Source organism: Ascaphus truei, unplaced genomic scaffold (assembly GCF_040206685.1).
Source record: "Ascaphus truei isolate aAscTru1 unplaced genomic scaffold, aAscTru1.hap1 HAP1_SCAFFOLD_1880, whole genome shotgun sequence".
NCBI classification, from domain to species: domain Eukaryota; kingdom Metazoa; phylum Chordata; class Amphibia; order Anura; family Ascaphidae; genus Ascaphus; species Ascaphus truei.
The window spans coordinates 27507-55011 of NW_027454783.1; the positions used below are offsets into that span (position 1 = coordinate 27507).

General features: G+C 51.2%; 1 protein-coding gene across 1 annotated transcript; it reads left to right on the forward strand.

Annotated features, from left to right (window-relative positions):
• Positions 1-27505, forward strand: LOC142477027 (transmembrane protease serine 13-like). Its single transcript, XM_075582097.1, has 9 exons — positions 1-24; positions 438-516; positions 19835-19964; positions 20669-20773; positions 21591-21716; positions 22261-22393; positions 23194-23292; positions 27128-27171; positions 27329-27505. The coding sequence occupies exons 2-9, from the start codon at positions 502-504 to the stop codon at positions 27502-27504; spliced, it is 828 nt and encodes a 275-aa protein (XP_075438212.1). The 5' UTR covers positions 1-24; positions 438-501; the 3' UTR covers position 27505.

Consider the following 27505-nt stretch of genomic DNA (forward strand, 5'->3'; position numbering starts at 1 on the left):
GTGAGGACTGGTACTACAGGTTAGGTGAGAAGGAGGGAGGAGGTATTACCTGGCAGGGAGGGTTGGGAGGTGTTTTACCTGACAGGGAGAGAGGGGGAGGAGATATTACCTGCCAGGGAGGGAGGGAGGGAGGGAGGGAGGAGGAGGTATAACCTGTCAGGGAGAGAGGGGGGAGGAGGTATTGCCTGGCAGGGGGAGGAGGTATTACCTGGCAGGGAGGGAGGAGTTATTACCTGGCAGGGGGAGGAGCTGTTACCTGGCAGGGGGAGGAGCTGTTACCTGGCAGGGAGGGAGGAGCTGTTACCTGGCATGGAGGGAGGAGCTATTACCTGGGAGGAGGTATTACCTGGCAGGGAGGAGCTATTACCTGGCAGGGAGGGAGGAGCTATTACCTGGCAGGGAGGGAGGCTGAGATCAGACTCACACCCCTCTCTCAGGTACACAACATGAGCGCTGCTCTCCCCAGCTGCTGCTGCTGACCTCTCGCTACTCCATACAGACATGGAATACCCTCCGGTAAGTACTCCGTACCACTGTGCAATGCGGGAGCTGTTTACATGCAGAGCGGAGGACTTCCCTGCTGGGTTAGACGAGTAGTGGAGAAGGAGAATGAGAGGGAGACGGGTGTTTATACACAGAGGGAAGGAGCAGCAGTCACAGCCTTTGAAGTGTGCGAATACTTTTCAAGCCCCAGAGTCAGGTCACATTATCGGTCCGTGTCTCTCAGGCAGCAATATATATATATATATACACATACACAAACACACACACACACACCGTGAGAAAACAACGGAGCTTAATACCACTATACACATTCACAGGGGAGACCTATTACTGTCAGTCACTTCAATGTAATTATTCCCCTCCCGAGGCAAAACACACACACACAGTCTCTACTGTATATGTCTCGCAGTCTCTCTCTCACCGCAAGGCAGTCTCTCTCTACTGTATATGTCTCGCAGTCTCTCTCACACAGTCTCTCTCTCTCACTGCCAGGCAGTGTTTCCATCTCTCGCAGTCTCTCTCATTAACAAGCTGTCTCTTATTAGAAAGCTCCCTCATTATAATGCAGGTTGCTTGTGAAGTCTGTGTCTCCCACATAACAGGGTCACTGTCCGGCTCAGAGTGAGTATAATGAGCTGGAAAAGTTATCATGTATTACACCGTGTGACATTCCCTCGTTAAGGAGGGAACTGCACAAACTCAACATGGCAGACCAGGCATGGGTACGTGGGCTGGGCGATTCCATGTGCTATTTTCTGAAGTGTATACTCGAATGTTTTAGAAATACATGGAGATATGTGCCTCTATATCTGTGCAATTGATTACACTTATTGGATACATCCTGAGTGGTGGAGTTGTGAGCTCACCGAGGTCACGTGGGGATTGCAAAACAATGTCACCATCATATTTATAGCCTGGGCTGCCTCACCTGGGCTGCCAGTGGAATGTTCCCCGTCCTGTACATGTGATGGTTGGGGCTCGGAACCTGCACCTGGCCAGCGAATGGGTGGGCGATGTACTTGCTGTCATATTACCCGGCTGTTTATTCGAGGACATGTTTGTTTGCATAATAAATGAGATTTAAGTCGTAGTAACCCCGTTTTTGCCAGTGGGACGGCACATTCCTGGGCCGAGACTCATACCTGGAAGTGCGCGCTGAGGAGGCCAGTCACTGGCAGTTATTTAAATGGAACCTGTTTAGCAATAACCCTGAGCAGGGTGTCACAGTGCCAGCGTATCCTCACCCCCGCGTCACAGTGCCAGCGTATCCTCACCCCCGCGTCACAGTGCCAGCGTATCCTCGCCCCCGTGTCACAGTGCCAGCGTATCCTCGCCCCCGCGTCACAGTGCCAGCGTATCCTCACCCCCGCGTCACAGTGCCAGCGTATCCTCACCCCCGCGTCACAGTGCCAGCGTATCCTCCCCCCGTGTCACAGTGCCAGCGTATCCTCACCCCCGCGTCACAGTGCCAGCGTATCCTCACCCCCGCGTCACAGTGCCAGCGTATCCTCGCCCCCGCATCACAGTGCCAGCGTATCCTCGCCCCCGTGTCACAGTGCCAGCGTATCCTCGCCCCCGTGTCACAGTGCCAGCGTATCCTCGCCCCCGCGTCACAGTGCCAGCGTATCCTCACCCCCGCGTCACAGTGCCAGCGTATCCTCACCCCCGCGTCACAGTGCCAGCTTATCCTCGCCCCGCGTCACAGTGCCAGCGTATCCTCGCCCCGTGTCACAGTGCCAGCGTATCCTCCCCCCGCGTCACAGTGCCAGCGTATCCTCGCCCCCGCGTCACAGTGCCAGCGTATCCTCCCCCGCGTCACAGTGCCAGCGTATCCTCCGCCCCGCATCACAGTGCCAGCGTATCCTCGCCCCGTGTCACAGTGCCAGCGTATCCTCCCCCCGCGTCACAGTGCCAGCGTATCCTCGCCCCCGCGTCACAGTGCCAGCGTATCCTCGCCCCCGCGTCACAGTGCCAGCGTATCCTCACCCCCGTGTCACAGTGCCAGCGTATCCTCACCCCGTGTCAGTGCCAGCGTATCCTCACCCCCGCGTCACAGTGCCAGCGTATCCTCCCCCCCGCGTCACAGTGCCAGCGTATCCTCCCCCCGCGTCACAGTGCCAGCGTATCCTCGCCCCGTGTCAGTGCCAGCGTATCCTCGCCCCGTGTCACAGTGTCAGCGTATCCTCACCCCCGCGTCACAGTGCCAGCGTATCCTCCCCCCCGCGTCACAGTGCCAGCGTATCCTCCCCCCGCGTCACAGTGCCAGCGTATCCTCGCCCCGTGTCAGTGCCAGCGTATCCTCGCCCCGTGTCACAGTGCCAGTGTATCCTCGCCCCCGCGTCACAGTGCCAGCGTATCCTCGCCCCGTGTCACAGTGCCAGCGTATCCTCGCCCCCGCGTCACAGTGCCAGCGTATCCTCGCCCCGTGTCACAGTGCCAGCGTATCCTCACCCCCGCATCACAGTGCCAGCGTATCCTCGCCCCGTGTCACAGTGCCAGCGTATCCTCGCCCCCGCGTCACAGTGCCAGCGTATCCTCGCCCCCGCGTCACAGTGCCAGCGTATCCTCACCCCGTGTCACAGTGCCAGCGTATCCTCACCCCCGCGTCACAGTGCCAGCGTATCCTCCCCCCGTGTCACAGTGCCAGCGTATCCTCGCCCCCGCGTCACAGTGCCAGCGTATCCTCGCCCCCGCGTCACAGTGCCAGCGTATCCTCACCCCGTGTCAGTGCCAGCGTATCCTCACCCCCGCGTCACAGTGCCAGCGTATCCTCCCCCCCGCGTCACAGTGCCAGCGTATCCTCACCCCGCGTCACAGTGCCAGCGTATCCTCGCCCCCGCGTCACAGTGCCAGCGTATCCTCGCCCCCGCGTCACAGTGCCAGCGTATCCTCCCCCCGCGTCACAGTGCCAGCGTATCCTCCCCCCGCGTCACAGTGCCAGCGTATCCTCCCCCCGCGTCACAGTGCCAGCGTATCCTCGCCCCGTGTCACAGTGCCAGCGTATCCTCGCCCCGCGTCACAGTGCCAGCGTATCCTCCCCCCGTGTCACAGTGCCAGCGTATCCTCCCCCCGCGTCACAGTGCCAGCGTATCCTCCCCCCGCGTCACAGTGCCAGCGTATCCTCCCCCCGCGTCACAGTGCCAGCGTATCCTCCCCCCGTGTCACAGTGCCAGCGTATCCTCGCCCCCGCGTCACAGTGCCAGCGTATCCTCGCCCCCGCGTCACAGTGCCAGCGTATCCTCGCCCCCGCGTCACAGTGCCAGCGTATCCTCACCCCGCGTCACAGTGCCAGCGTATCCTCACCCCCGTGTCACAGTGCCAGCGTATCCTCGCCCCGCGTCACAGTGCCAGCGTATCCTCACCCCTTGTCACAGTGCCAGCGTATCCTCGCCCCCGCGTCACAGTGCCAGCGTATCCTCGCCCCCGCGTCACAGTGCCAGCGTATCCTCACCCCGCGTCACAGTGCCAGCGTATCCTCGCCCCGCGTCACAGTGCCAGCGTATCCTCGCCCCGCGTCACAGTGCCAGCGTATCCTCGCCCCCGCGTCACAGTGCCAGCGTATCCTCCCCCCGTGTCACAGTGCCAGCGTATCCTCACCCCCGCGTCACAGTGCCAGCGTATCCTCACCCCCGCGTCACAGTGCCAGCGTATCCTCGCCCCCGCGTCACAGTGCCAGCGTATCCTCGCCCCCGCGTCACAGTGCCAGCGTATCCTCCCCCCGTGTCACAGTGCCAGCGTATCCTCACCCCCGCGTCACAGTGCCAGCGTATCCTCACCCCCGCGTCACATGTATACTGCTGGGATATGTGGGGTATACTGCTGGTATATGTGTGGGGGTATACGGGAATATAATTAGCACAAAGTCCAATTTTCAGTGCATCCAAATCTCAAATAAGGTAGTGCCAATATACAGGCTGTACATATTACCGCGCTCCTCCCTATAGAAGTTTGCTGCAGGTAAAAAGATATAGAAAAACAAAAAGAACGATTCCTGCGCTCCTACCAATTAGGCTAAAATAAAATCGTGATCTCATGAATAAGGGTCATTTAGTTAAACCCTTTGGCCAAAGCATTATAAGCCTGCAAGCCACGTCACGGCATGACCAGTATGCAGCCACGTCACAGCATGACCAGTATGCAGCCACGTCACGGCATGACCAGTATGCAGCCACGTCACGGCATGACCAGTATGCAGCCACGTCACGGCATGACCAGTATGCAGCCACGTCACGGCATGACCAGTATACAGCCACGTCACGGCATGACCAGTATGCAGCCACGTCACGGCATGACCAGTATGCAGCCACGTCACGGCATGACCAGTATGCAGCCACGTCACGGCATGACCAGTATGCAGCCACGTCACGGCATGCCCAATTTTTGCAGGTACCTACACTGAATATATGGACTAGTAAAAAATGTGAGAAAGCCTTGAAGCGGTTAAATAAAGCATATGCTTTTGTGAGTAGTGCAATTAAAATCTGACCAAAGCCAGTATCAGTTACCTTACTATAGAGGTAAAATGTGGGTGCACAAATCCCCTGGCGTGAATATAATAAAACTTACACAGTGTCTTTGATAAAGCACTGTTGCGCGAAACGCGTCAGAGTGGCACTTACCTGCTATATACCATGTGTATTTTGATTCAATACATTTGTATTATTTTTGACCTCGTAGCCCCCACTTGCTCTTTTTCCGCTTGCTGTGCTCCGTTGCCTACATCTCTGGAACTTCTATGTGTGGGGGTACACTGCTGTGTATATGTGGGGATATACATGCGTCTGGCAACGTACATCCAGTACGTTATGTATTGTGTAGGTGCCGGGATGTCGTCCTCGGAGCATTCTTCCCATACACACAATCCTGTCCTCATTCCCCCAAATATCCCAGCCCTAATGTCTCGGAAACATGAAAACCGCTGCCCGCGCTCTACCTGTGCTGTGTATACATGTGAGGGGGAGGCTGGCACTGCCGCTGCCCGCGCTCTACCTGTGCTGTGTATACATGTGAGGGGGAGGCTGGCACTGCCGCTGCCCGCGCTCTACCTGTGCTGTGTATACATGTGAAGGGGAGGCTGGCACTGCCGCTGCCCGCGCTCTACCTGTGCTGTGTATACATGTGAGGGGGAGGCTGGCACTGCCGCTGCCCGCGCTCTACCTGTGCTGTGTATACATGTGAGGGGGAGGCTGGCACTGCCGCTGCCCGCGCTCTACCTGTGCTGTGTATACATGTGAGGGGGAGGCTGGCACTGCCGCTGCCCGCGCTCTACCTGTGCTGTGTATACATGTGAGGGGGAGGCTGGCACTGCCGCTGCCCGCGCTCTACCTGTGCTGTGTATACATGTGAGGGGGAGGCTGGCACTGCCGCTGCCCGCGCTCTACCTGTGCTGTGTATACATGTGAAGGGGAGGCTGGCACTGCCGCTGCCCGCGCTCTACCTGTGCTGTGTATACATGTGAGGGGGAGGCTGGCACTGCCGCTGCCCGCGCTCTACCTGTGCTGTGTATACATGTGAGGGGGAGGCTGGCACTGCTGCTGCCCGCGCTCTACCTGTGCTGTGTATACATGTGAGGGGGAGGCTGGCACTGCCGCTGCCCGCGCTCTACCTGTGCTGTGTATACATGTGAAGGGGAGGCTGGCACTGCCGCTGCCCGCGCTCTACCTGTGCTGTGTATACATGTGAGGGGGAGGCTGGCACTGCCGCTGCCCGCGCTCTACCTGTGCTGTGTATACATGTGAGGGGGAGGCTGGCACTGCCGCTGCCCGCGCTCTACCTGTGCTGTGTATACATGTGAGGGGGAGGCTGGCACTGCCGCTGCCCGCGCTCTACCTGTGCTGTGTATACATGTGAGGGGGAGGCTGGCACTGCCGCTGCCCGCGCTCTACCTGTGCTGTGTATACATGTGAGGGGGAGGCTGGCACTGCCGCTGCCCGCGCTCTACCTGTGCTGTGTATACATGTGAGGGGGAGGCTGGCACTGCCGCTGCCCGCGCTCTACCTGTGCTGTGTATACATGTGAGGGGGAGGCTGGCACTGCCGCTGCCCGCGCTCTACCTGTGCTGTGTATACATGTGAGGGGGAGGCTGGCACTGCCGCTGCCCGCGCTGTACCTGTGCTGTGTATACATGTGAGGGGGAGGCTGGCACTGCCGCTGCCCGCGCTCTACCTGTGCTGTGTATACATGTGAGGGGGAGGCTGGCACTGCCGCTGCCCGCGCTCTACCTGTGCTGTGTATACATGTGAGGGGGAGGCTGGCACTGCCGCTGCCCGCGCTCTACCTGTGCTGTGTATACATGTGAGGGGGAGGCTGGCACTGCCGCTGCCCGCGCTCTACCTGTGCTGTGTATACATGTGAGGGGGAGGCTGGCACTGCCGCTGCCCGCGCTCTACCTGTGCTGTGTATACATGTGAGGGGGAGGCTGGCACTGCCGCTGCCCGCGCTCTACCTGTGCTGTGTATACATGTGAGGGGGAGGCTGGCACTGCCGCTGCCCGCGCTCTACCTGTGCTGTGTATACATGTGAGGGGGAGGCTGGCACTGCCGCTGCCCGCGCTCTACCTGTGCTGTGTATACATGTGAGGGGGAGGCTGGCACTGCCGCTGCCCGCGTTGTACCTGTGCTGTGTATACATGTGAGGGGGAGGCTGGCACTGCCGCTGCCCGCGCTCTACCTGTGCTGTGTATACATGTGAGGGGGAGGCTGGCACTGCCGCTGCCCGCGCTCTACCTGTGCTGTGTATACATGTGAGGGGGAGGCTGGCACTGCCGCTGCCCGCGTTGTACCTGTGCTGTGTATACATGTGAGGGGGAGGCTGGCACTGCCGCTGCCCGCGCTCTACCTGTGCTGTGTATACATGTGAGGGGGAGGCTGGCACTGCCGCTGCCCGCGTTGTACCTGTGCTGTGTATACATGTGAGGGGGAGGCTGGCACTGCCGCTGCCCGCGCTCTACCTGTGCTGTGTATACATGTGAGGGAGAGGCTGGCACTGCCGCTGCCCACGTTGTACCTGTGCTGTGTATACATGTGAGGGGGAGGCTGGCACTGCCGCTGCCCGCGTTGTACCTGTGCTGTGTATACATGTGAGGGGGAGGCTGGCACTGCCGCTGCCCGCGCTCTACCTGTGCTGTGTATACATGTGAGGGGGAGGCTGGCACTGCCGCTGCCCGCGTTGTACCTGTGCTGTGTATACATGTGAGGGGGAGGCTGGCACTGCCGCTGCCCACGTTGTACCTGTGCTGTGTATACATGTGAGGGGGAGGCTGGCACTGCCGCTGCCCGCGCTCTACCTGTGCTGTGTATACATGTGAGGGAGAGGCTGGCACTGCCGCTGCCCGCGCTCTACCTGTGCTGTGTATACATGTGAGGGGGAGGCTGGCACTGCCGCTGCCCGCGCTCTACCTGTGCTGTGTATACATGTGAGGGAGAGGCTGGCACTGCCGCTGCCCACGTTGTACCTGTGCTGTGTATACATGTGAGGGGGAGGCTGGCACTGCCGCTGCCCGCGCTCTACCTGTGCTGTGTATACATGTGAGGGAGAGGCTGGCACTGCCGCTGCCCGCGTTGTACCTGTGCTGTGTATACATGTGAAGGGGAGGCTGGCACTGCCGCTGCCCGCGCTCTACCTGTGCTGTGTATACATGTGAAGGGGAGGCTGGCACTGCCGCTGCCCGCGCTCTACCTGTGCTTTGTACAGTATACATGTGAGGGGGAGGCTGGCACTGCCGCTGCCCGCGTTGTACCTGTGCTGTGTATACATGTGAGGGGGAGGCTGGCACTGCCGCTGCTCATGTTGTACCTGTGCTGTGTATACATGTGTGTGGAATCTTTATTTAAATACAAAATACAATTATTTACAAATACACACACTACTTACACATTTCTCTCCAACCTCTCAGATTCCCCCTGTTATATACACTTTACATCTGATAGATAAATAACACAAAGTGGTCAGGCAAGTTTCCTGCAAAAAGAGAATCTAATTGTTAAAGTCCTTCAAGGAAAAAAAGGCTTCAGTCTTTGTTCCCCCCCCCCCCCTTCTAATACTATTCACAGTGGAGAGGGGCACTTTGGCATATTTAGTGAATCACCACCACCCTTTTTCCTATTAACATTTTTCTTTTCGACCTTTTTCTTTCTCCCGGGGGGGCTCTCTGATGGAAGATTTCTCTTATTTGATGGTCCGGCCATCTCAATGTCCTGAATAGATCCAGACTGCTGTGGGGTCTGACTGTCCAACATATCGGGGTCTGCGTCATCCATCTCTTCGCTCCAACTCTTTTTCTCCAATACCTCATATGTATTGTGCAGTGAGATCTCTTCTCGGACAGTTTCTTTATCTCCAGTTTTTGTAGTTTTCTTTCCAGATGAGCTGGTTTTGACAGTCTTGTTTTTCCTTTTCATTGTGTCCTGTTCATCATCACCATCTGTGTAAGGTTCACCGCCATCTCCGCAAGGTTCATCACCTTCCTGAGTAGAATTATGTGTGTCTAGTACTAAACTCTGATCACTCCTGTGTTCTCCATCTGACTCTCCCCGGGCCAGAGGTGCACGTTCTAGACCAAATGACCCCAAAACTTCCTCCACAGGCGCGAGCCCAAGACCCCCCTGTCACGGTAGACCAGAACTTCTAACACCAAAATACCCGGATCCTTTGATTGAGCAAAGCAAGAGATAAAATAAATTGTGATTTATTTATAGAATGAACATACACAGCTTGGTTTACAATTACAACGAAAATACACTTACTGGAACTAGGTCAAACAAATTAAAATGTTGCCAAAACAAAGTCTCTAGGAGCAATTTCCCAGGAGCAGTTGCTCGCAAAAATAGCCTGAAACAGTTCTCGGTCAGCAGTGCAACTTGCCACTGCTGTTTTGCTCCGCCAGCTCTGCTTCTTTCGTGATGAAACTTTAAAATCTTGAAGCTTAGATGTTTCTTGCATGAATCCTTAGATGGTACTTGTTACATGATGGAACTGCTTCCCCATGGGCTGCAGGATTGCTTATGCACTAAACAGTCCTATACTTAACCCGTGCAGCCAATCTACTCCGTGGGAATAATTCCTTCCCCCTATCACGGAGTTGCCAATACTTTGCAAACCTGGCAGAGGGTATTCTCAGTCTGCTCTGGGCATGTGCCAACTTTGCACCTTGGCCGCTTAGCATATGAGGCCCGTCCTCTCTACCTGGCGCCACTCAGTCTGGGCAGAGCACCCATTTGCCAGGATGGCTTAATGAAATTCTCTTCCTTTCCCCCCCTTGCTAACAAATGGTTTAACACCTCCCTATCCTGGATTGCCTTTGAAGCATAGAGGGCAGATTAGCCCCTGTGTCTCTCATGCAAATGGATTTTTATCCATACTGAATGACTTCCTCTGACCCTTACTTTAATAAAAATATAAACCTTGGGTACTTTTAAAACCATTTTCTTTTCCACTTGTATTGTTCTTATATTGTGTACATCATTGTGGATGTCTAAGCCGACTCCACTATTCACTTTCCCCTTCAGTTTTGTTATATTCATTTGGGGGGCACTCCATTGCAACTGGACTACCTATTGTGGATTTATGATGTTATTACTACATACATGAGGAACCTGTTTCAATTATTGAGCACCACATATACCACTTTTCTCTTTTCCACTTATACAGAGAAACCTTGCCGTAAGATACACAATCTTAAAAAATGATTTTACTCTGAACCCCCCTCCCCCCCCTCTGGTTCTGGGGTTCGCGGGCATATACCGGGGGACCTGAATGTAATTCATTCCCCTGCCCGGTGTTACTATTCTGGTCTGTGCTGAAACAGGGAAATGTTCGCTGGTTAACACTCCTGGAATAATAAGACACACATATACAGTTTTATCACAAAACACAGTTTCTGCCGTGATTGGGTTGCAGAGCTGACATTTTACAATTCCTCAATATGGCTCCTTTATTAATGGCCTGGGTACCCCTTCACTGTCACCCCCCCCCCCCCCCCGAAGACTCCGCTCTCTTTATCATGAGATGTTGTTGTACTCTGTACACTATACATTCCCCTCTGTCTATACTGGTTGTGTTCGGCTTCTGGGCAATCTTTAAAGGAATGACCACATTTAAAGCACAGGTTGCAGACTATGTCCTTGTCACACTTGGAGCTGTGATGACCAATTGAACCACATGACGTGCATCTGATTTTATCACAAGCTGAGCTCAAGTGTCTTGGGGAATCACATTTAAAACACTTTTTAGTTTGTCCCCAATAAAAACATCGTCCGCGGTCCCTTCCAATATATATGGCATTTGGGAGGTGACATGCCACATTGTGTGTATCTGAGTTTAACTTTAAACTTGTAGCCCACATTCCAGAAACCTTCAGCATCCATATTTTTCACTGGACCAGACTGAACATCGCACTGTCTTTGTAGCCAAAAATATATGTCCGCTACAGTCTCAATATCAAAGATAATATTCACTTCCACGGTCACAGGGCGAGATACTTGGATAACTTTAAAAAAAAATCCCATTCTGGATTATCCTTCACTTCTTTGTAAGGAAACCAATATTTTTCTAGCCCTTCTGGTGTCTTAAAGCTGACTTCATAGTTCCTGCTATTAGGAGCATGTAACAAAGCATAAACCTCACTGGGTTGGAAGCCAAGAGAAACTTTGATCAAGTCCTTTCCTATAACAAATCTGTGCGGTATAGGAACCATATCTCCACAATAATGCAGTCTGACTACGTTCCTGCGCTTTCTGGCATCATCAAATGAAATATAAGATGTACCTGGGTGTCTTGTACTCCATGCTGACTGCTGGGGGGAGCTGGCTCAGCCGCTCCTGTTGGTTTTGCTGCCGTTCCTGCTTCACCTAAGGACTTTGCTTTTGCCGCTCCTGTTTCTGCCAAGGGCTTTGATGCTGCTGCAGGCTGTATGGATTTCTCTCCCATTTTAGGAATCTCCATTTCTTGTGCCTCAAAAGCCTCTACTGCTTCAGCGTTTTCCACTGCTTCAGCCATTTCTATTTCAGACACTTCTTCCTGTGCTTGGGCTGATTCAGGTGTATTGCCAGCATCATTCAGGCTCTCAGCCTGGGCTGTTTGCAGTGTGTCTGCCTTGGTTCTGGCTGCTAATTCCTGCACCTTTCTGCTCCCCTCAGCTGTTTGCAGGGTCTCTGTCTCCGGTGCAGTTGTTGCACAAGTGAGGGTGATAGAAAGGCGCAAACAGTACTAAGTGCTCACTAGAAATCTATAGTGAATAAATAATTATAACTGTAGTGATTAATTATAACACAAATGTGTAAATATACAAATATAACACAAAGTGAGTATTTGGTGAAATATAAATAAATGCATCTATACTCCCAGCTCTGGTGGGACCTGTCTTCACTGTTCCAAAGTGCGACCATGTTTTTCATACAATCCGGGGGGAGCAAATGGGGAGAGAAAGACAGCAATACGGGCAATTGGCTCCGTGGGTTGTGCTCCGTCGCCCCTATTCTCGCGATAAACGGGCACCACCGGTGGAAGCTGCTCGGTGCCAATCTCCTTACTTAAACCTTTGGATCCCACAGAGCAAAACATTTTGCTCCTCATTACCAGAAGAACACTGCAAACTACCTTTGCGGTGTCCTTCTGAGAATAGGGGCGACGGAGCTCAACCCGCGCTGAGTCTACATCGACCTCGTTCGATCTCAACAAAGAGGGGGTGGTGAGAAACACTGCCGAGCAGTGATCCGGTGCAGTTGTTTACAGGGTCTCTGTCTCCAGTGCAGCTACTGTCGCGGCCGAGTTTATTCTTACCTTTGCCTGGTCTCGGCCGCGACAGTAACCGGGCGCGCGCCGGGGTGTCCCGTGCGCGCGCCGAAGCCTCGGAGGAGCGGTCCTCCGATCGGGGCTTCCCCCTCCCCTCTCCGGGTCCGCCGGGTCCCCCGGAACCCCCCACCGCCGTCCCCCACATCGCGGGACACCAGGGCTCCCTCGGGGAGCCCTGGGCACGCGTGCATGGGGCGCAGGCACCCGATGAAGCGTGACCGCGCATCAGTGACGCGCGGCACGCTGAGGGGATTTGGCTAGCAAGCCGGGACATCTCCCGGCTTGCGGAACTAGCCAGCTAAGGATAAAACGTGTTGCCAGTGTATTAGCGGGGTCTCTGTGTAAGGTGCAGCTATATGCAGGGTCTCTGTCTTAGGTGTAGCTGCAGTTGCCTGTGCATTAGTGTGTATCTCCTTAGTAATTTGTGGGATATTTAAAACCAGAGACAGAACATGAAACACAGGCAGAGGTCAGTGCTACATCCTATGACACACAAATACACAGTACAGTGCCTAAATAAATAAATATATATATATATATCTCTTTTGAATAAAATGGTCTTTTTACAAGAACAGCTTAACAGAATTGCAAAACACACAGAACCCCTACAAGTTCATATTGAACCCCCATAATAACCACACAATTCTGTTCAGCTGTTCCTGGCTGATTTGGAGGGTGGCTCCTCCTTCCCAAGTTTGAAGCTCACCCCTACCCACTTTGAAATGGTTAGAAGCTCACTCCATCTCACCTTCCACACTCATGGGAACTTGCAGACAATTTTATTGCGACAAATCTAATACAGAGTGCTTTTCCTGGTATTATACAGGTTAATAAGAGCTTTATCAGACTTAGGCCACGTCCATAGAAGGACAAGCCGCGCTGAGCCGTGCGGACGTTCCGCGCTGTGCCCCGGCATCCTCAATGAGGATGTCTTTAGAGGGGGCTCACGCGAGCGTCCGCAGGTGTGCTGAGGAGTTGGATTTTTCAGCCGACAGCCAAGCTGTTTTTCAGCGCGCTGTCGGCTGAAAACATCCAATCAGCCTTAAGCAGCGTCAACGTCACGGCGCCGTGACGTCGGTGTGTTGCGTGCGATTGGCCCAGCGACGTCACTGCCCGCCTCCCGATCGCGCCAGCTGGCTTGCCTGCATGTGTATAGAATCGCACAGGCTTCAGCAGGCGAGCCTCAGCGTCAGCGCGGTTCCGCACTGCTCCAACCTCTATGGACGCAGCCTTAGAACTATGCAACTAATTTTGACTTACTGTATTATAAATCATTCTTCCTGGTAATGTACAGGTTATTAAGAATTTATATTAGTGTTAGGACCCTTGAGACGTGGTCTGCCTTGGAGTGGCTCAAGGGCTTACAATACTTTGGCCAAAGAGTTAAACTAAAAGACCATTTTATTCAAAAGATACTTATATATATACCTTGAGAAAGGTCCCACTGGGGGACCGAAACGTCGGTTTTTGTGTCTTCTATCAAATATAGAAAATTTATTATTTACTTACCTGCGTGCTGTCCCTTGATGTTGTGTTGCAGCCGGTATCGTATGGTCGGTTATTGCTTTATGGGATAAGCACCAAATATATATATATATATATATATATATATATATCTATCTACTCGCCACACAAAAAAAATCTACTCACCACCTAGTACCAAACGTGTGCTGCTTGGGCCAATATTTACTCGCCCTGGGGTTAAATCCACTCGCCCGGGGCGAGCAAATGTATAGGTTTGTCGAACACTGTATATATATGTATATATATATATATATATATATATATATATATATATATATATATATATATATATATATATATATATATATATATATATATTACTGTGTATTTGTGTCATAGGTTGTAGCACTGAGCTCTGTCTGTGTTTCATGTTCTGTCTGGTTTTAAATATATATTGCCATGCTCAGTAGCACTCCTCTTTGACACTTATACGCATATATATATTGTGGTTATTTTGGGGGTTCAATATGAGCTTGTAGGGGTTCTGTGTGTTTTGTAATTTGTGGGATAACAAATTCTGTGACCCCCCAGTCTCCTTTTCTCATGTTCTGCCTGCCTTTTACTCCTGGCTTCATTAGGCCTTGAGCTGGTTTTAGCCGCCGTTCTCTTACCGTCTGATTCTGAGCTGGACTTTCAGTATTCTCCATTTCAGCTTCTTTCTGACCAACATTTTCATGGGGGGGGGGGGTGGAAGAGGAGAAATGAGAGAAGGGGGGGAAGGAGGAGAAATGAGAGGGGGGGTGGCTTATTAACTCCAGTCTCATGTGGCCCCTTTGTTTTATTGTTAATTGCCTGGCCATACTGACCAAACCTTATGGAATGTATCCACCTTTTGACCCAGCTGTGCCGAGAGGAGTTCCATTAGTCTTATTTCCCTGACCCGTCTCAGTACTGTCTGCTTGGAGGGGGTGTTTATTTTTTTCCATGCCGCGGCTACCGAGCATCGAGCTGCAGTGAGGACGTGGCTTATTATTTTGTTCTCTTGGGGTTGTAGGTCCTCTATTGGTTTAGCCAGCACCAGGACCAGCGGGTCCACCTCTATCTCTACTCCCAGAAGTTCTCGTATCATTGTTTGTATCATGATCCAGAACCCCTGAATTTTTGGGCAATTCCACCAGATATGAGCCATGTCTCCTTTTTGCCCGCATCCTCTCCAACACAAATCTGAGGACCCGGGGAAGATCTGGCTCAGCCTATTTGGGGTTAGGTACCAATGGAACAGAATTTTGTATATGTTTTCTTTTATAGTTGTGCAAATTGATGTTTTAGATGCCGCTTCCCAGATATCCTCCCAGTCATCTCTGTCTAATTCTAGGTTTAAGTCCTCTGCCCATTTTAGCATGTAACTATGCTTAGATTGTGCCGCAGCTGACGCCAGGCCCAGATATACCTCAGAAATCAGACCTTTGCAACCTGTTACTAGTTTTAAATACTTGGGCATATGGTTTGACTCCCATTTAACATTTGGGTTGCACATTGCTACCCTGACATCCAAGACCTATGCCAAACTAGTGTACTTTACAGGAACAAATCCTCCCTAAGTCTCCTGGTCAGAAAGTGTATCGCACAGCAGATGCTAATGCCAATTATCGACTATGGGGGCATAGTATATGGCTCAGCACCTCAAACCCACCTTAGCAAACTTGACACCCTCTACAATTCAATATGCCGCTTTGTTCTCCAATGCAACAACAACATACAGCACTGCGAAATGCTCAAAGAACTGAATTGGTCATCACTCGAGTCTAGGCGTAAAGTTCATTCTTCCTGTCTTGTCTTCAAATACTTTCTGGGCAAGCTACCTGTCTACCTGAACAAGCTCCTCACCCCTACCACATGCAGCTCTTATCAGCTGAGATCTGACTCCAAAAGACTGTGCATGGTCCCAAGGTTTATCCTGCACAGACCACGACGAGACCGTCAGGCATACGTCTCTCATTGCTCTCCGGAGTCTCAGGGGGACTCCACACATACGCCAGGACGCCAGCAACTGCATGAGCGGAACTCCAGGAAGCAGCGAAACACCCCTTGAGTAGCATCACCAGAGGGACGAGCGTGGCGGACGGGGAACCCAAGCAACATCGGCTCCTGAGGCAGCTTCTGCTCCGGTGAACCAGAGGGACACTCCAACTCGTGCTCTAACGAGCAGCCCACGCTAACATCCAGATCGGGCAGAGAAGGCAACTACTCACACAGGCAATAGTTTTTAGTTATTTACTAATTAGTTCATTTTTTTTTTGTCAATCATACCAGTTTTTCAATTTGTATATTCTAATCAGTTCAATACAACATCTACATTTGCTACAAACAGCGCCCCTGTTTTTGTGTTTTGTCTTGGTATCAGAAAAGTATCCGGCCGCTCCTCCTCTTACCGTGCACCCCAAAACTGGAGCAATCTACCGGAGACTCTCACAGCCACCAACAGTCTAAGTTCTTTCTATACTAAAGCTGTCTCACATTTTAATCTGGTCTGTAACCGTTACATACGCCTATAATATAGATTATCTCTTACTGTGCATGCAATGTCCTGTATATACTGTATACCCTGTTCATTTATGTAACTGTATTTGTAACCATCTATCAGTCATCATAACTCGGTGCCCAGGACATGCGTGAGAACGAGAGGTAACTCTCAATGTGTTACTTCCTGGTAACACATTTGATAAATAAATAGATTCTGTGTGTCTGGTCACACCTCTTTGTTCTCCAGCTGACTCTCTTTGGGCCGGGGGTGTATATTTCAGACCCAAAGACCCCAAAACCTCTTCTACAGGTGTAAGTTCCAGACTTCCTGATGACTCTCCTTTAGTCTCTTTATCACTAGGAGATGATGTACTCTGCTTATTAGAATTCGGTCTATAATGGTTGTGCTCGGCTTCTGGGCAATCTTTAAAGGAATGACCACCTTTATAGCACAGGTTGCAGACCATGGGGCCTATGCTGTAAATGGCGATAAGCCCTCTCTCGCCAGCTTTTCTCCAAAAATGCCTACTGCTATTCACTAAGCCCCGAGAAGCTGGCGAGATTAGGAAAACCTGCGTTTTTTTTTGTGGCGGAAAAAAATAATCCGCCGACCGCTTGGCGAGAAGCCCTATCTCGCCGCTCATCGCCAGCTTTTCAAACTCGCTGTATTCTAGTAGCGCTGATCAGCATCTCGCCGCGGATCGCCGCTCTAGAATGGAGAATTTTTCTCCAAATCGCCCCGCCACAAAAAGTTAGCAAGAAGCTGGGGCTGAGCGGCGATCTGGGACCTAGAAAAAATCAGGCCCTTTTCCTGCATCGGATTGATCCCGGGGGTCTCCGGAGCTGATACCCATTAATACCAGCACCGGAGACCCCCTGCACATCTACACTATTAATAAAATGTACATGTAAAAATATTTTGTATACGCCGAGATTTGCGCTGAGAGGCGGGTCTCTGTGCTGCAGCAGACAGATCTCGCCAGGGGAGCCCTTGTCGGCAGGCAAGTCATATCGCCACCGGCAACTCGCCATGTTTGTGTAAGGAATCGGGGAACACGTCCTTTGCGACGTGTTCCCTCCTTACCTGTCCCCGCACAGACCTCCACTCTGGCACCAGCCATTCGCGCACCCCCGCTCTGCTTACAGAGCGCACGCGCAGCTCTTCTAGGTTGCCACGGAGCTTAGCTCCGCCCCCTCGGACGCACCGCGTTTCTCTCGCGTGCGTCCCGCACACGTGACGCCGTGCACCGCTCCCCAGCTGCGTGGCAAATTCGCATCAAGCCCACGTGTCTCCTGCAGCCAATCCTTGCCTCCGCTCCGCCTCCCTTGCTACTGGTTCCTGTGTGCTACAAATACCCTGCAGTTCCTTTCCTGCTTTGCTGAGCATAACTGGTTGTAGCCCTGAGCTCCTGTGTTTGTTGTGCCTTGCTCCTGTGTTGTCTTTCTTGCCGTTTGGATTCCACGTGTACAGACCCGGCTTGACTTCTGAACCCCTCTGGATATTGACCCCGGCTTACCCTCGACTCTGCGTACCTCTCCAACCCAGACCACGGTTATACGGACTTATACTATTCTGACCTCTCCATCCCAAGACCTTGGCAAGTATCAGGACTAACCCACTCTCTCCAACCCAGACCCGGCTACGTTGACAATCCGCCTGCCAGGCACGCTTCCGCTGCTGTGGGTGCGTGGTTCTATACTTCCCCCACCTCAGTACCGGGGGTCCTGTCTTGCCCGTGGGCAGCGCTAGCGTTAGTTTGCTCAGGTTGCCCTCACAGATATTCGGGCCTTCCTGTATACCGTGAGAGCAAATCAGCAAAAACATGGCGAGTTCTAACCCCTGCCGATAGGGCCTTTGCACCGTTTACAGCATACTGTAGGCCCCTATGTCCTTGTCACACTCAGAGTTGTGATGACCAATAGAACCACATAAAGTGCACCGGATTTTGTCACACGCTGAGCTTAAGTGCCTGGGGGAATCACATTTAAAACACTTTTTAGGCTGTCCCCAATAAAAACATCACACGCGATCCCTTCCAATATATATGGCGTTTGGGAGGTGACATGCCACATTGTGTGTGTGCCTGAGTTTAACTCTAAACTTGTAGCCCCCATTCCAGAAACCTTCAGCGTCCATATTTTTCACTAAACCAGACTGAACGTCGCACTGTCTTTGTAGCCAAAAACGTATACTTCTCTTAGATTGTAAGCTCTTCGGGGCAGGGATTTCCTTTCCCATTGTCTGATTTTGCTACATTTATTGTATAATTATAATTCCCTGTACTGTATTCTTTGTGAAGCGCTGAGTACACTTGGTGCTATATAAATAAAGACGTACAATACAATACAGCTACAGTCTCAATATCAAAGATAATATTCACTTCCACGGTCACAAGGCGAGATACTTGGATAACTTTTAAAAAATCCCATTCTGGATTATCCTTAACTTCTTTGTAACGAAACCAGAATTTTTCTAGCCCTTCTGGTGTCTTAAAGCTGACTTCATAGTTCCTGCTATTAGGGGCATGTAACAAAGCATAAACCTCACTGGTTGGAAGCCAAGAGAAACTTTGATCAAGTCTTTTCCTATAACAAAAGGGAACAAAACATAGAAAGTACAAGAGAGACATGAGGGGGAGAGGAGAGGGAGACACCGCTGGGGGGAGAGGAGAGGGAGACACCGCTGAGGGGAGAGGAGAGGGAGACACCGCTGGGGGGAGAGGAGAGGGAGACACCGCTGGGGGGAGAGGAGAGGGAGACACCGCTGGGGGGAGAGGAGAGGGAGACACCGCTGGGGGGAGAGGAGAGGGAGACACCGCTGGGGGGGAGAGGAAGACACCACTGGGGGGGAGAGGAGAGGAAGACACCGCTGGGGGGGAGAGGAGAAGGAGTCACCGCTGGGGGGAGAGGAGAGGGAGACACCGCTGGGGGGGAGAGGAGAGGAAGACACCGCTGGGGGGGGGGGGGGGGGAGGAGAGGAAGACACCGCTGGGGGGGAGAGGAGAGGAAGACACCGCTGGTGGGAGAAGAGAGAGAGAGAGGGACATGCTGTGGGAGAGAGAGACATGCTGGGGTGGAGGAAGAGGAGAGAGATGTGCTGTGCTGGGGGAAGGAGGAGGAGAGAGATGTGTTGGGGGGAGAAAAGTGAGAGACACGAGGGGGAGAAAAGAGAGACATGCTCTCGTGCTTATATTCATTGAAACGTAGACCTCGCTGCACCGGGTATATCAGCCAGTCGGAATTGTCCATTATACTAAACCAACCAATCAGAATTCTCTGATTTCTGCTGTTATCAGCCAATCAAAATGCCCCACTCTGCTCAGCCAATGACATCACTCCATTTTTATCAGTTCAAACCATGTGTTGCCCCATGCAACAGGTGGCGTATAAACGGCTGTAGGAAACGGAGCGCTCTGATTGGCTCAGGCAGTCACAGTGCCCTCTCTAGAATGTCCCATCCATCCCCAATGGGGGGAAATCAGGCGTTGGGGACCCCTCCGTCCGCTGGGATCAGGGGGCGTCTCACCTGTCCTTCCATTTCTGTCTCTAACAGCCTTACACCAATGCCTCATCCGGAGTGTACCCCACCGCACCCTCCCAGCCCGGACACCACGGCACCTTCTACCAGCCCTATACCATCCAACCGGGAGTCCCGCCCCCCAACTATGTCATCGAACGACCCCGTGAGTAGCAAATGTCCCCCCCGTCCCCCACAGGGGGACATGCCATTGGGATCGGGCAGCCAAGGGAAGAATGTCCCCTTTCCTGGGAGTAGCACAATTTAGCAGACAGAGCCCTACGAAGCATTCATCCCAATGACACGTGAGCAGGGCATTCTGGGAGAATACATGCGTACCCCAGCCATATTTAAAAGGCCCCAGCAAATAACTGGGATTAAAGTGATAAGAGGGCTGAAGATAAAGTCACTTGTAGGCAGGTTAGTAACCCCCGGGGGCCATCAGATTATCCCGCGCCGGTCTCCCCGAGGGGGAACGAGGTTGATTTTTGTTATTTTTTAAAATTTCCTCTGAATCAATACTCCAACTAATCAGCTTCTCGGCCAGCGTGAACGCCGTGTACACGGCAGCATTGTGCCAGGTAACGCGCGGGCAAAGCGAATCCGCTCACCGTCACCCAGTAAGGAGATCTGGGCTGCAGAGCTTACCATCTAATGTTTAGAGAAATGGATGGAGCCTCCCCCGGCGCGGGTCTCATTGCTGGCCAGGTTTGTGCTGGGCCAGGAGATCTCACAATGAATCCCATTGTGCTGCAGCCTCTGGGTCTCCCAGATTGGGTATCATAGCTAAAAGATGGCTGCCTCCTGTGATGAACGTGTGTGCGTGAATGTGTGTGTTTAAATAGATAGATTCTCATTCTCTGCTCCCAGCTTCAAACAAGTTGCCGCTCCTGTCCTGCTGCTCCAGTCGGAGAGCCACCATCTTCCTCTTCCTCTTCCTCATCGTGGTCGTTGGACTCGGACTCATCACTGCATGTGAGTGACATTTGGGGGGGCTCATCACTGCGTGTGAGTGACGTGTGGGGGGGCTCATCACTGCGTGTGAGTGACGTGTGGGGGGATGAACACTGCGTGTGAGTGACGTGTGGGGGGGCTCATCACTGCGTGTGAGTGACGTGTGGGGGGGCTCATCACTGCGTGTGAGTGACGTGTGGGGGGGCTCATCACTGCGTGTGAGTGACGTGTGGGGGGCTCATCATTGCGTGTGAGTTATGTGTGGGGGGCTCATCACTGCGTGTGAGTGACGTGTGGGGGGCTCATCACTGCGTGTGAGTGACGTGTGGGGGGGCTCATCACTGCGTGTGAGTGACGTGTGGGGGGCTCATCACTGCGTGAGTGACGTGTGGGGGGCTCATCACTGCGTGTGAGTGACGTGTAGGGGGCTCATCACTGCGTGTGAGTGACGTTTGGGGGGGCTCATCACTGCGTGTGGGGGGCTCATCACTGCGTGTGAATGACGTGTGGGGGGGCTCATCAGGGCGTGTGGCGGGATGATCACTGCGTGTGAATGGCGTGTGGGGGGATGATCACTGCATGTGAATGGCGTGTGGGGGGATGATCACTGCGTGTGAATGGCGTGTGGGGGGATGATCACTGTGTGTGAGTGACGTGTGGGGGGCTGATCACTGCGTGGGAGTGACGTGTGTGGGGGGCTCAGATAAGTGAGGTCCCCAGCAGCTGCACTGCTCTGAACACATAAACCTATAGAAATAGGCTTCCAGCTGGTATACATTGCAAATATATACTGTATACACACCGGCCTGCTCAGGTAATACTCTCTCCTCTCTCGCAGATAAGTTTCATGCGTTTGATCCTTCTCACTCGAGCTCCTCGATTCCCCGAGAATCCTGTTTCCCCAACAAGACCCTGTGTAACGGGATAAAAGAGTGCGCCAAAGGAGGCGACGAGGCGGGGTGTGGTAAAGTGATCATCTTTAACTCTGGGGACTGGTGACACAGACAGAAGGGAGCTATGAGTCTGTCCCTCCCCCCGCAGGGTGACACAGAAAGAAGGGAGCTATGAGCCTGTCCCTCCCCCCGCAGGGTGACACAGTGACAGGCAGAAGGGAGCTATGAGTCTGTCCCTCCCTCTGCAGGGTGACACAGTGACAGGCAGAAGGGAGCTATGAGTCTGTCCCTCCCCCCGAAGGGTGACACAGACAGAAGGGAGCTATGAGTCTGTCCCTCCCCCCGCAGGGTGACACAGTGACACAGACAGAAGGGAGCTATGAGTCTGTCCCTCCCCCTGCTGGGTGACACAGTGACACAGACAGAAGGGAGCTATGAGTCTGTTCCTCCCCCCGCTGGGTGACACAGTGACACAGACAGAAGGGAGCTATGAGTCTGTCCCTCCCCCCGCAGGGTGACGCAGACAGAAGGGAGCTATGGGACAGTGAGTGTGACCCTTCCCCCGCAGGGTGACACAGGTGTCCTGCTGTGTGTGACCCTGCTCTCTGTGTGCAGTGCGGTTCCGGTGGGATAACTCCCTGGTGCAGGTGATGTCTCGCACAAAGGAGAACCTCTGGCTGCCTGTGTGTTCCACCGAGCTCAGCAATGACTTCCCTGCCAACGTGTGCCAACGCCTCGGGTTCCAGCAGTGAGTGTCCCTGTATACCTGGCCCACGCCATCACTAACATGCACGGCTATGTCACCCCCCCCCCCTCTCCTCTTTTTGAACAGCTATCTCACCCCCCCCTCCTCTTTGTGAAACAGTGTGTAAGCACCTCGTACTGAAGGGGTTACCTGGATCCGGGTTTAACCCTCGCAGTCCTGTCGCCAGGTCATGGCGTTAGCGGGGGCAGGGGCTTATTAATGGCTGTGTTTGGGGACCATTCGCTTGGTGGCCATTAAAGCCGCAGACCAAGTAATATGCTACGTGTGTGTAATAAATCAGTTCTGTGCTGGGAGAAAATACTTGTAGTATTTATTTTATGTATTATAATGTAACAAGCATTTTTTTTGTTTCTATAGCAACCATTTACAAAGTCCCATCCCCTTCTTCCGAAACAGGCTCTGGCACAGCCCTTTTTGAGCCCTGTCCTCTCTAGCAGTGCACCAATTGTATCTAGTGATTGCCTGGTCACATGATCTTGCCCACAGAACTTTGCATCTTTGGTCCTCTTCTTCTGCACTGACAGTCATTTAGTGAACCACTGAGCCGAATGTTGATCGATCACAGGAGAATGGATCGATCGGCAACTTGGCTAATTACTTATTGTATGGACTGTATTGATGTGCATAATAAAGGGGGGGGGGGAGATTATTTAAAAAATAAACGTCAGCTTTAATATCTTGGGAAGCAGCCGCATATTTTAACCCTTTGATGAATACTCCCCATCCTAATGTATGGAGCGTATATGAAATATGTTTTAACCGTTGCATGTGTCCTTCTTCAGAACTCCCACCACACAGCTGGTGACAATGCAAGATAACCCCAGTAATATTGGGCTGGCGGCCACCAGGACATCAGACACCATCCAGGGGGGGCTGGACAGGTAAGCGAGGGGCCATTCTGGGACCCGTAGCATAACTCTGTGACATTAAAGTGATCAAGTAGTATAAGGCGACCGTCTCTAGGACCGGCACTCACAAGAGGACAGTGAATAATCGCATGTGAGAGCTATATCTCTGCTCAGGTAACGTCACCGATAGGAGTAGTGTCTCAGTCTGGTTCCGGTACACAAGCTTCCCATGGAATATTCCTCCAAATCGGACCGGTTCTGGCGATGTGGAGCCGTAGTTACAGTCCACGGAGTTATGAGTCGCGGCTGACACACGGGGGCTGCTGGGTTCCAATGCAAGCCCTCCTCCTCCTTCTCTCCTCCTCCTCCTCCTCCGTCCCGCCGGGGATTTGAGTTGAAGAGTCCTCCACGGTGCACTGAGCACGGGAGAGTACTTAGCCCATTTCACGGACTCCCCCGCCACCTGCCCCTTCTGCGGCGAGCGGGAGTCCGTGTACCATATTTATTTTAGCTGCGCCAGACTGCAGCCCCTCTTATCCACCTTGGGGGGCCTTCTCCTGCAGTTCTGGCTGCACCTTTTCCCCCTCTCCTTTTTATTTTTGGGTGCCCAGTGTCCCGGGACAATAAGCCTAGGGATCTCCTCATCATCCTGCTCCTGGCATTGGCTAAGCCAACCATTTATAAGACCAGGAAGCAGTGTTTGGAGAGGGAGGTCCCAACAAACATCGTGGCCATGTTCCGGGTGCTGGTGCACTCCCGGGGTTCTCTGCTCGGTATCCCCCTGTGACAGGGTAAATGAACGTCACCAGCCATATACCTGGCAAACCTATGCTTAGGCTTGCAATGCAGCAGTGACGAGGTTAAGTTTCAGTTGAGAAGGGCTGCTTAATTAGTCTGACCCCAGCTGCATAATGAAGGTGTTTTAAAACCCCCAGGCTGTACACACATGTAGGCTAGCTGGTCAGGAGACAGGACTGAAATACTGAAGAGATTACTGCTATAAGGTCTGTTTTCAAAGTGCATGTGTGATTAACTGTCTGTGTCCTGCATGCTGAAGAGAAGCTGCCTTGTTTTCTATGCTGAAGAGAAGCTATTTTGTTTTTGTCTGCTGAAGAGCAGCTATTTTGTTTTGTGTGCTGTATGTTTTAAGGCTCAATAAATAAGCCTTATCAAGAGACCCCGGTGTGTGGTTGCATGTACCCTGCAACACCCCCCATTTGGATTTTTTTTACATGGACTCTCCTATTCTAGTGCACATTATTTTAATTTACTGCTGCACTTGATACCGGTTTATGTTATATTTTTGTTAGTCTGGTATTTTTTTCTCACTGCGTCCTTAGAACCAGTGAGTTACCTTTTGATCTGATTCCGGCCAATCAGATCTACCAGATTAAATAGTTCTCCTCACACTGACCCCGTCTCTCAGTAGTGACGTCGGCACGTCAAACAAAGCATCCCGGCGCGCTCCGTCACGGGAGGGACTTCCTGAGCGGCTGATTGGTGCATTTAAATAGCCTCCGTTGCTAAGCAACATGTGACACAAATGGAGATTGTGCAACAGTTATTAGAGAAATTGACATACTGTAGTGTCCCAATTTTGTAGCTATTGAGGGTTAGAATAGCACATTGTCAAAGCGTAGAAATAAAATCAATGAGTCAAGGGTTCAAAGTAACACATGAGTTTATCAGCACCAAGGCACAATTGAGAGAAAAGAATTCCAACAAGGAACTCCGGCCTCTGCCAACATATTGATTGGTATCACATTTTATACATTTCAAAATGAGTAATACACCCCTTAAGGGGGCTGGCTTAGAGATAAATAATAATATGATGACATACAAAAAATACATATTGGTTGATACATAAATATGCTGCATACGCTATATTCTTATCGATAATTTACCATGATGTGGGCCTCTTAACCTTGTGACATAAAGGGAGTTACTCTGTCCAGCCCTGTATGTATGCTGTAGTTGTCAGATAACAGATCCTACGGTCAGCAGAAATATCTAATGCAGGAGAAATCGCTTACGAATGCTATTTCAATTTATTACATGTCTCGTAGGAATTACACAAGGGTGGGTTACATCCAGAAGAGATACTCTGCAGAATCAATTATTCACAGAAACAAATAAACGGATAAGCATACATACAAGCAGACACTCAGAAAATGGCGGTTTAGGCCAAAATGGAGGTGATGATAGCCACACACATTATCTCAATCTTCACAACATATTCAATTGCCAAACAACTACACGGGCTTGTTGGACGGAACAAGCACACGTGTATATAGCAAAGACTACTTCTATTTAATAATTCATAGATAAGGTATTAAAAAAAACAATTAATATGTGTGTGTGCGTGTATGTATACAATAATCATAACCAATGCTCTGCTTAGAATGCATATGATATATTAGCAATGTGCATATTAGGCAGAAAATAACATATACAAGCATATAATTGCTAAAGTAGCTAAATTATAAAATATTATATATATATATATATATATATATATATACATATATACATATATATATATATATATTTGTATCTGACTAATTCAGAATCAATATACATAGCTTCTTAAAATTGATTGATTCTGTTGACAATATTGGTGCAAGCCGGAATGATACTATCATACGAATGATAACCTCATCTATATTAATAGACCATATCAAAGTGACTATTGGAGAATAGATATTGTAATAATTAATTACTACAATTGAGATTGATAGAATATCTGTCCAGCAGCGGCAAGAATATCTGTCCAGCAGCGGCAGAATGAGACAGAGGACAAGGGCTACCAAAAGGGATGGAATCATTAGTGTATATTTGGTCCATAGATGAAATCATATATTAGACCACAATCCTGGTGTCTAGGCCCTGGTTTAGGCCGAGCGTGGATTATGGGCCCAAGCTGTGACCCAGTATGATTACCGAACACAGAGTGCCTTACCTATCCCCTCCCAATTGGGAGATAGGTATAAATTCAATACCCATCATCCTGAGTCCAGCAGGATGCTTGGAGTGGACAGATGAAACATGTGGGGGACCCTATGTGTAAGGATTCCTTTAATTATGGCACGACGGGGTTCAAGGAACCCGATACAGAAACCTGGCGGAGACCGGAGAGAGCAGACACAGCAGGCGTGGTTAGGCGGTGAGGGAGCTTTATATAGGGGACCCATTTGTATAAGAAGAAAAATGGTTGTCAACTTCAAAGTGTTTACACATAAGGCGCCTGGACCGTCCACATCTATGATTGCCATTGGGTACCAAGGGGTTTAATGTTTCTGGCCATACAAAACATTACCGGTGCTGATTCTGTGAGATGTGGGTCACAGAACAACACATTCCAATGTCGATTGAACGTAACGGTTTATCTGAGATAGATATAGATATATAATATATATATATATATATATATATATATATATATATATATATATATATATATATATATATATATATATATATATATATATATATATATATACATATATATATATATATATATATACATACATACATACATACATACATACATACATACATACATACATTTAAGTTATGGTGGGTAAAAAAAGTGACAAAAACCCTCCACAGCAAAGCCTGTCTAAGACATGCAAAGGAGCATACAGTAATATTTCCATTTGCTATATGCTTGCTTCATTTTTGCAAAGCTAGTATAACCAACCCCACACAGAGGAGAGCGATTAAGGTCAAAACAGCTGTCTGTGGGTGGGTTTTCTGGCTATGCACCTTAACCCTGGCTGTGCTCAAAGCTGTGACCATGCAGCAAGCTTAAGCCTATAGGGAACTATGTTATATGGTATATATAATTATTTTTCTCTTATTCCCTCAGTGTGACATGTTTCAGCTCTCAGTACCTGTCCGTGAGATGCTCAGGTGAGTGATACGTAACTCTGGGCGCAGTAGGCGGAGTTTGGGAGATGCTTTCCTGAACGGATAGCGGGACGGCAGTGTCAGCCTCCCTCGCCACACGCAGACGGCGTGGATACGGCTCGGGCTGTGAGACCATGTGACCCTTGTTTTCCCCCCACAGACTGCGGGATAAAGAAGACGAGTAGGATTATTGGGGGCACCGAGGCCAACCTGGGAGACTGGCCATGGCAAGTGAGCCTACACATGCGAGCGGGCGCCAGATTTGTACATGTCTGCGGGGGCACCCTTATCGGGCGTCAGTGGGTGCTCACTGCAGCTCACTGCTTCTCAGAGTGAG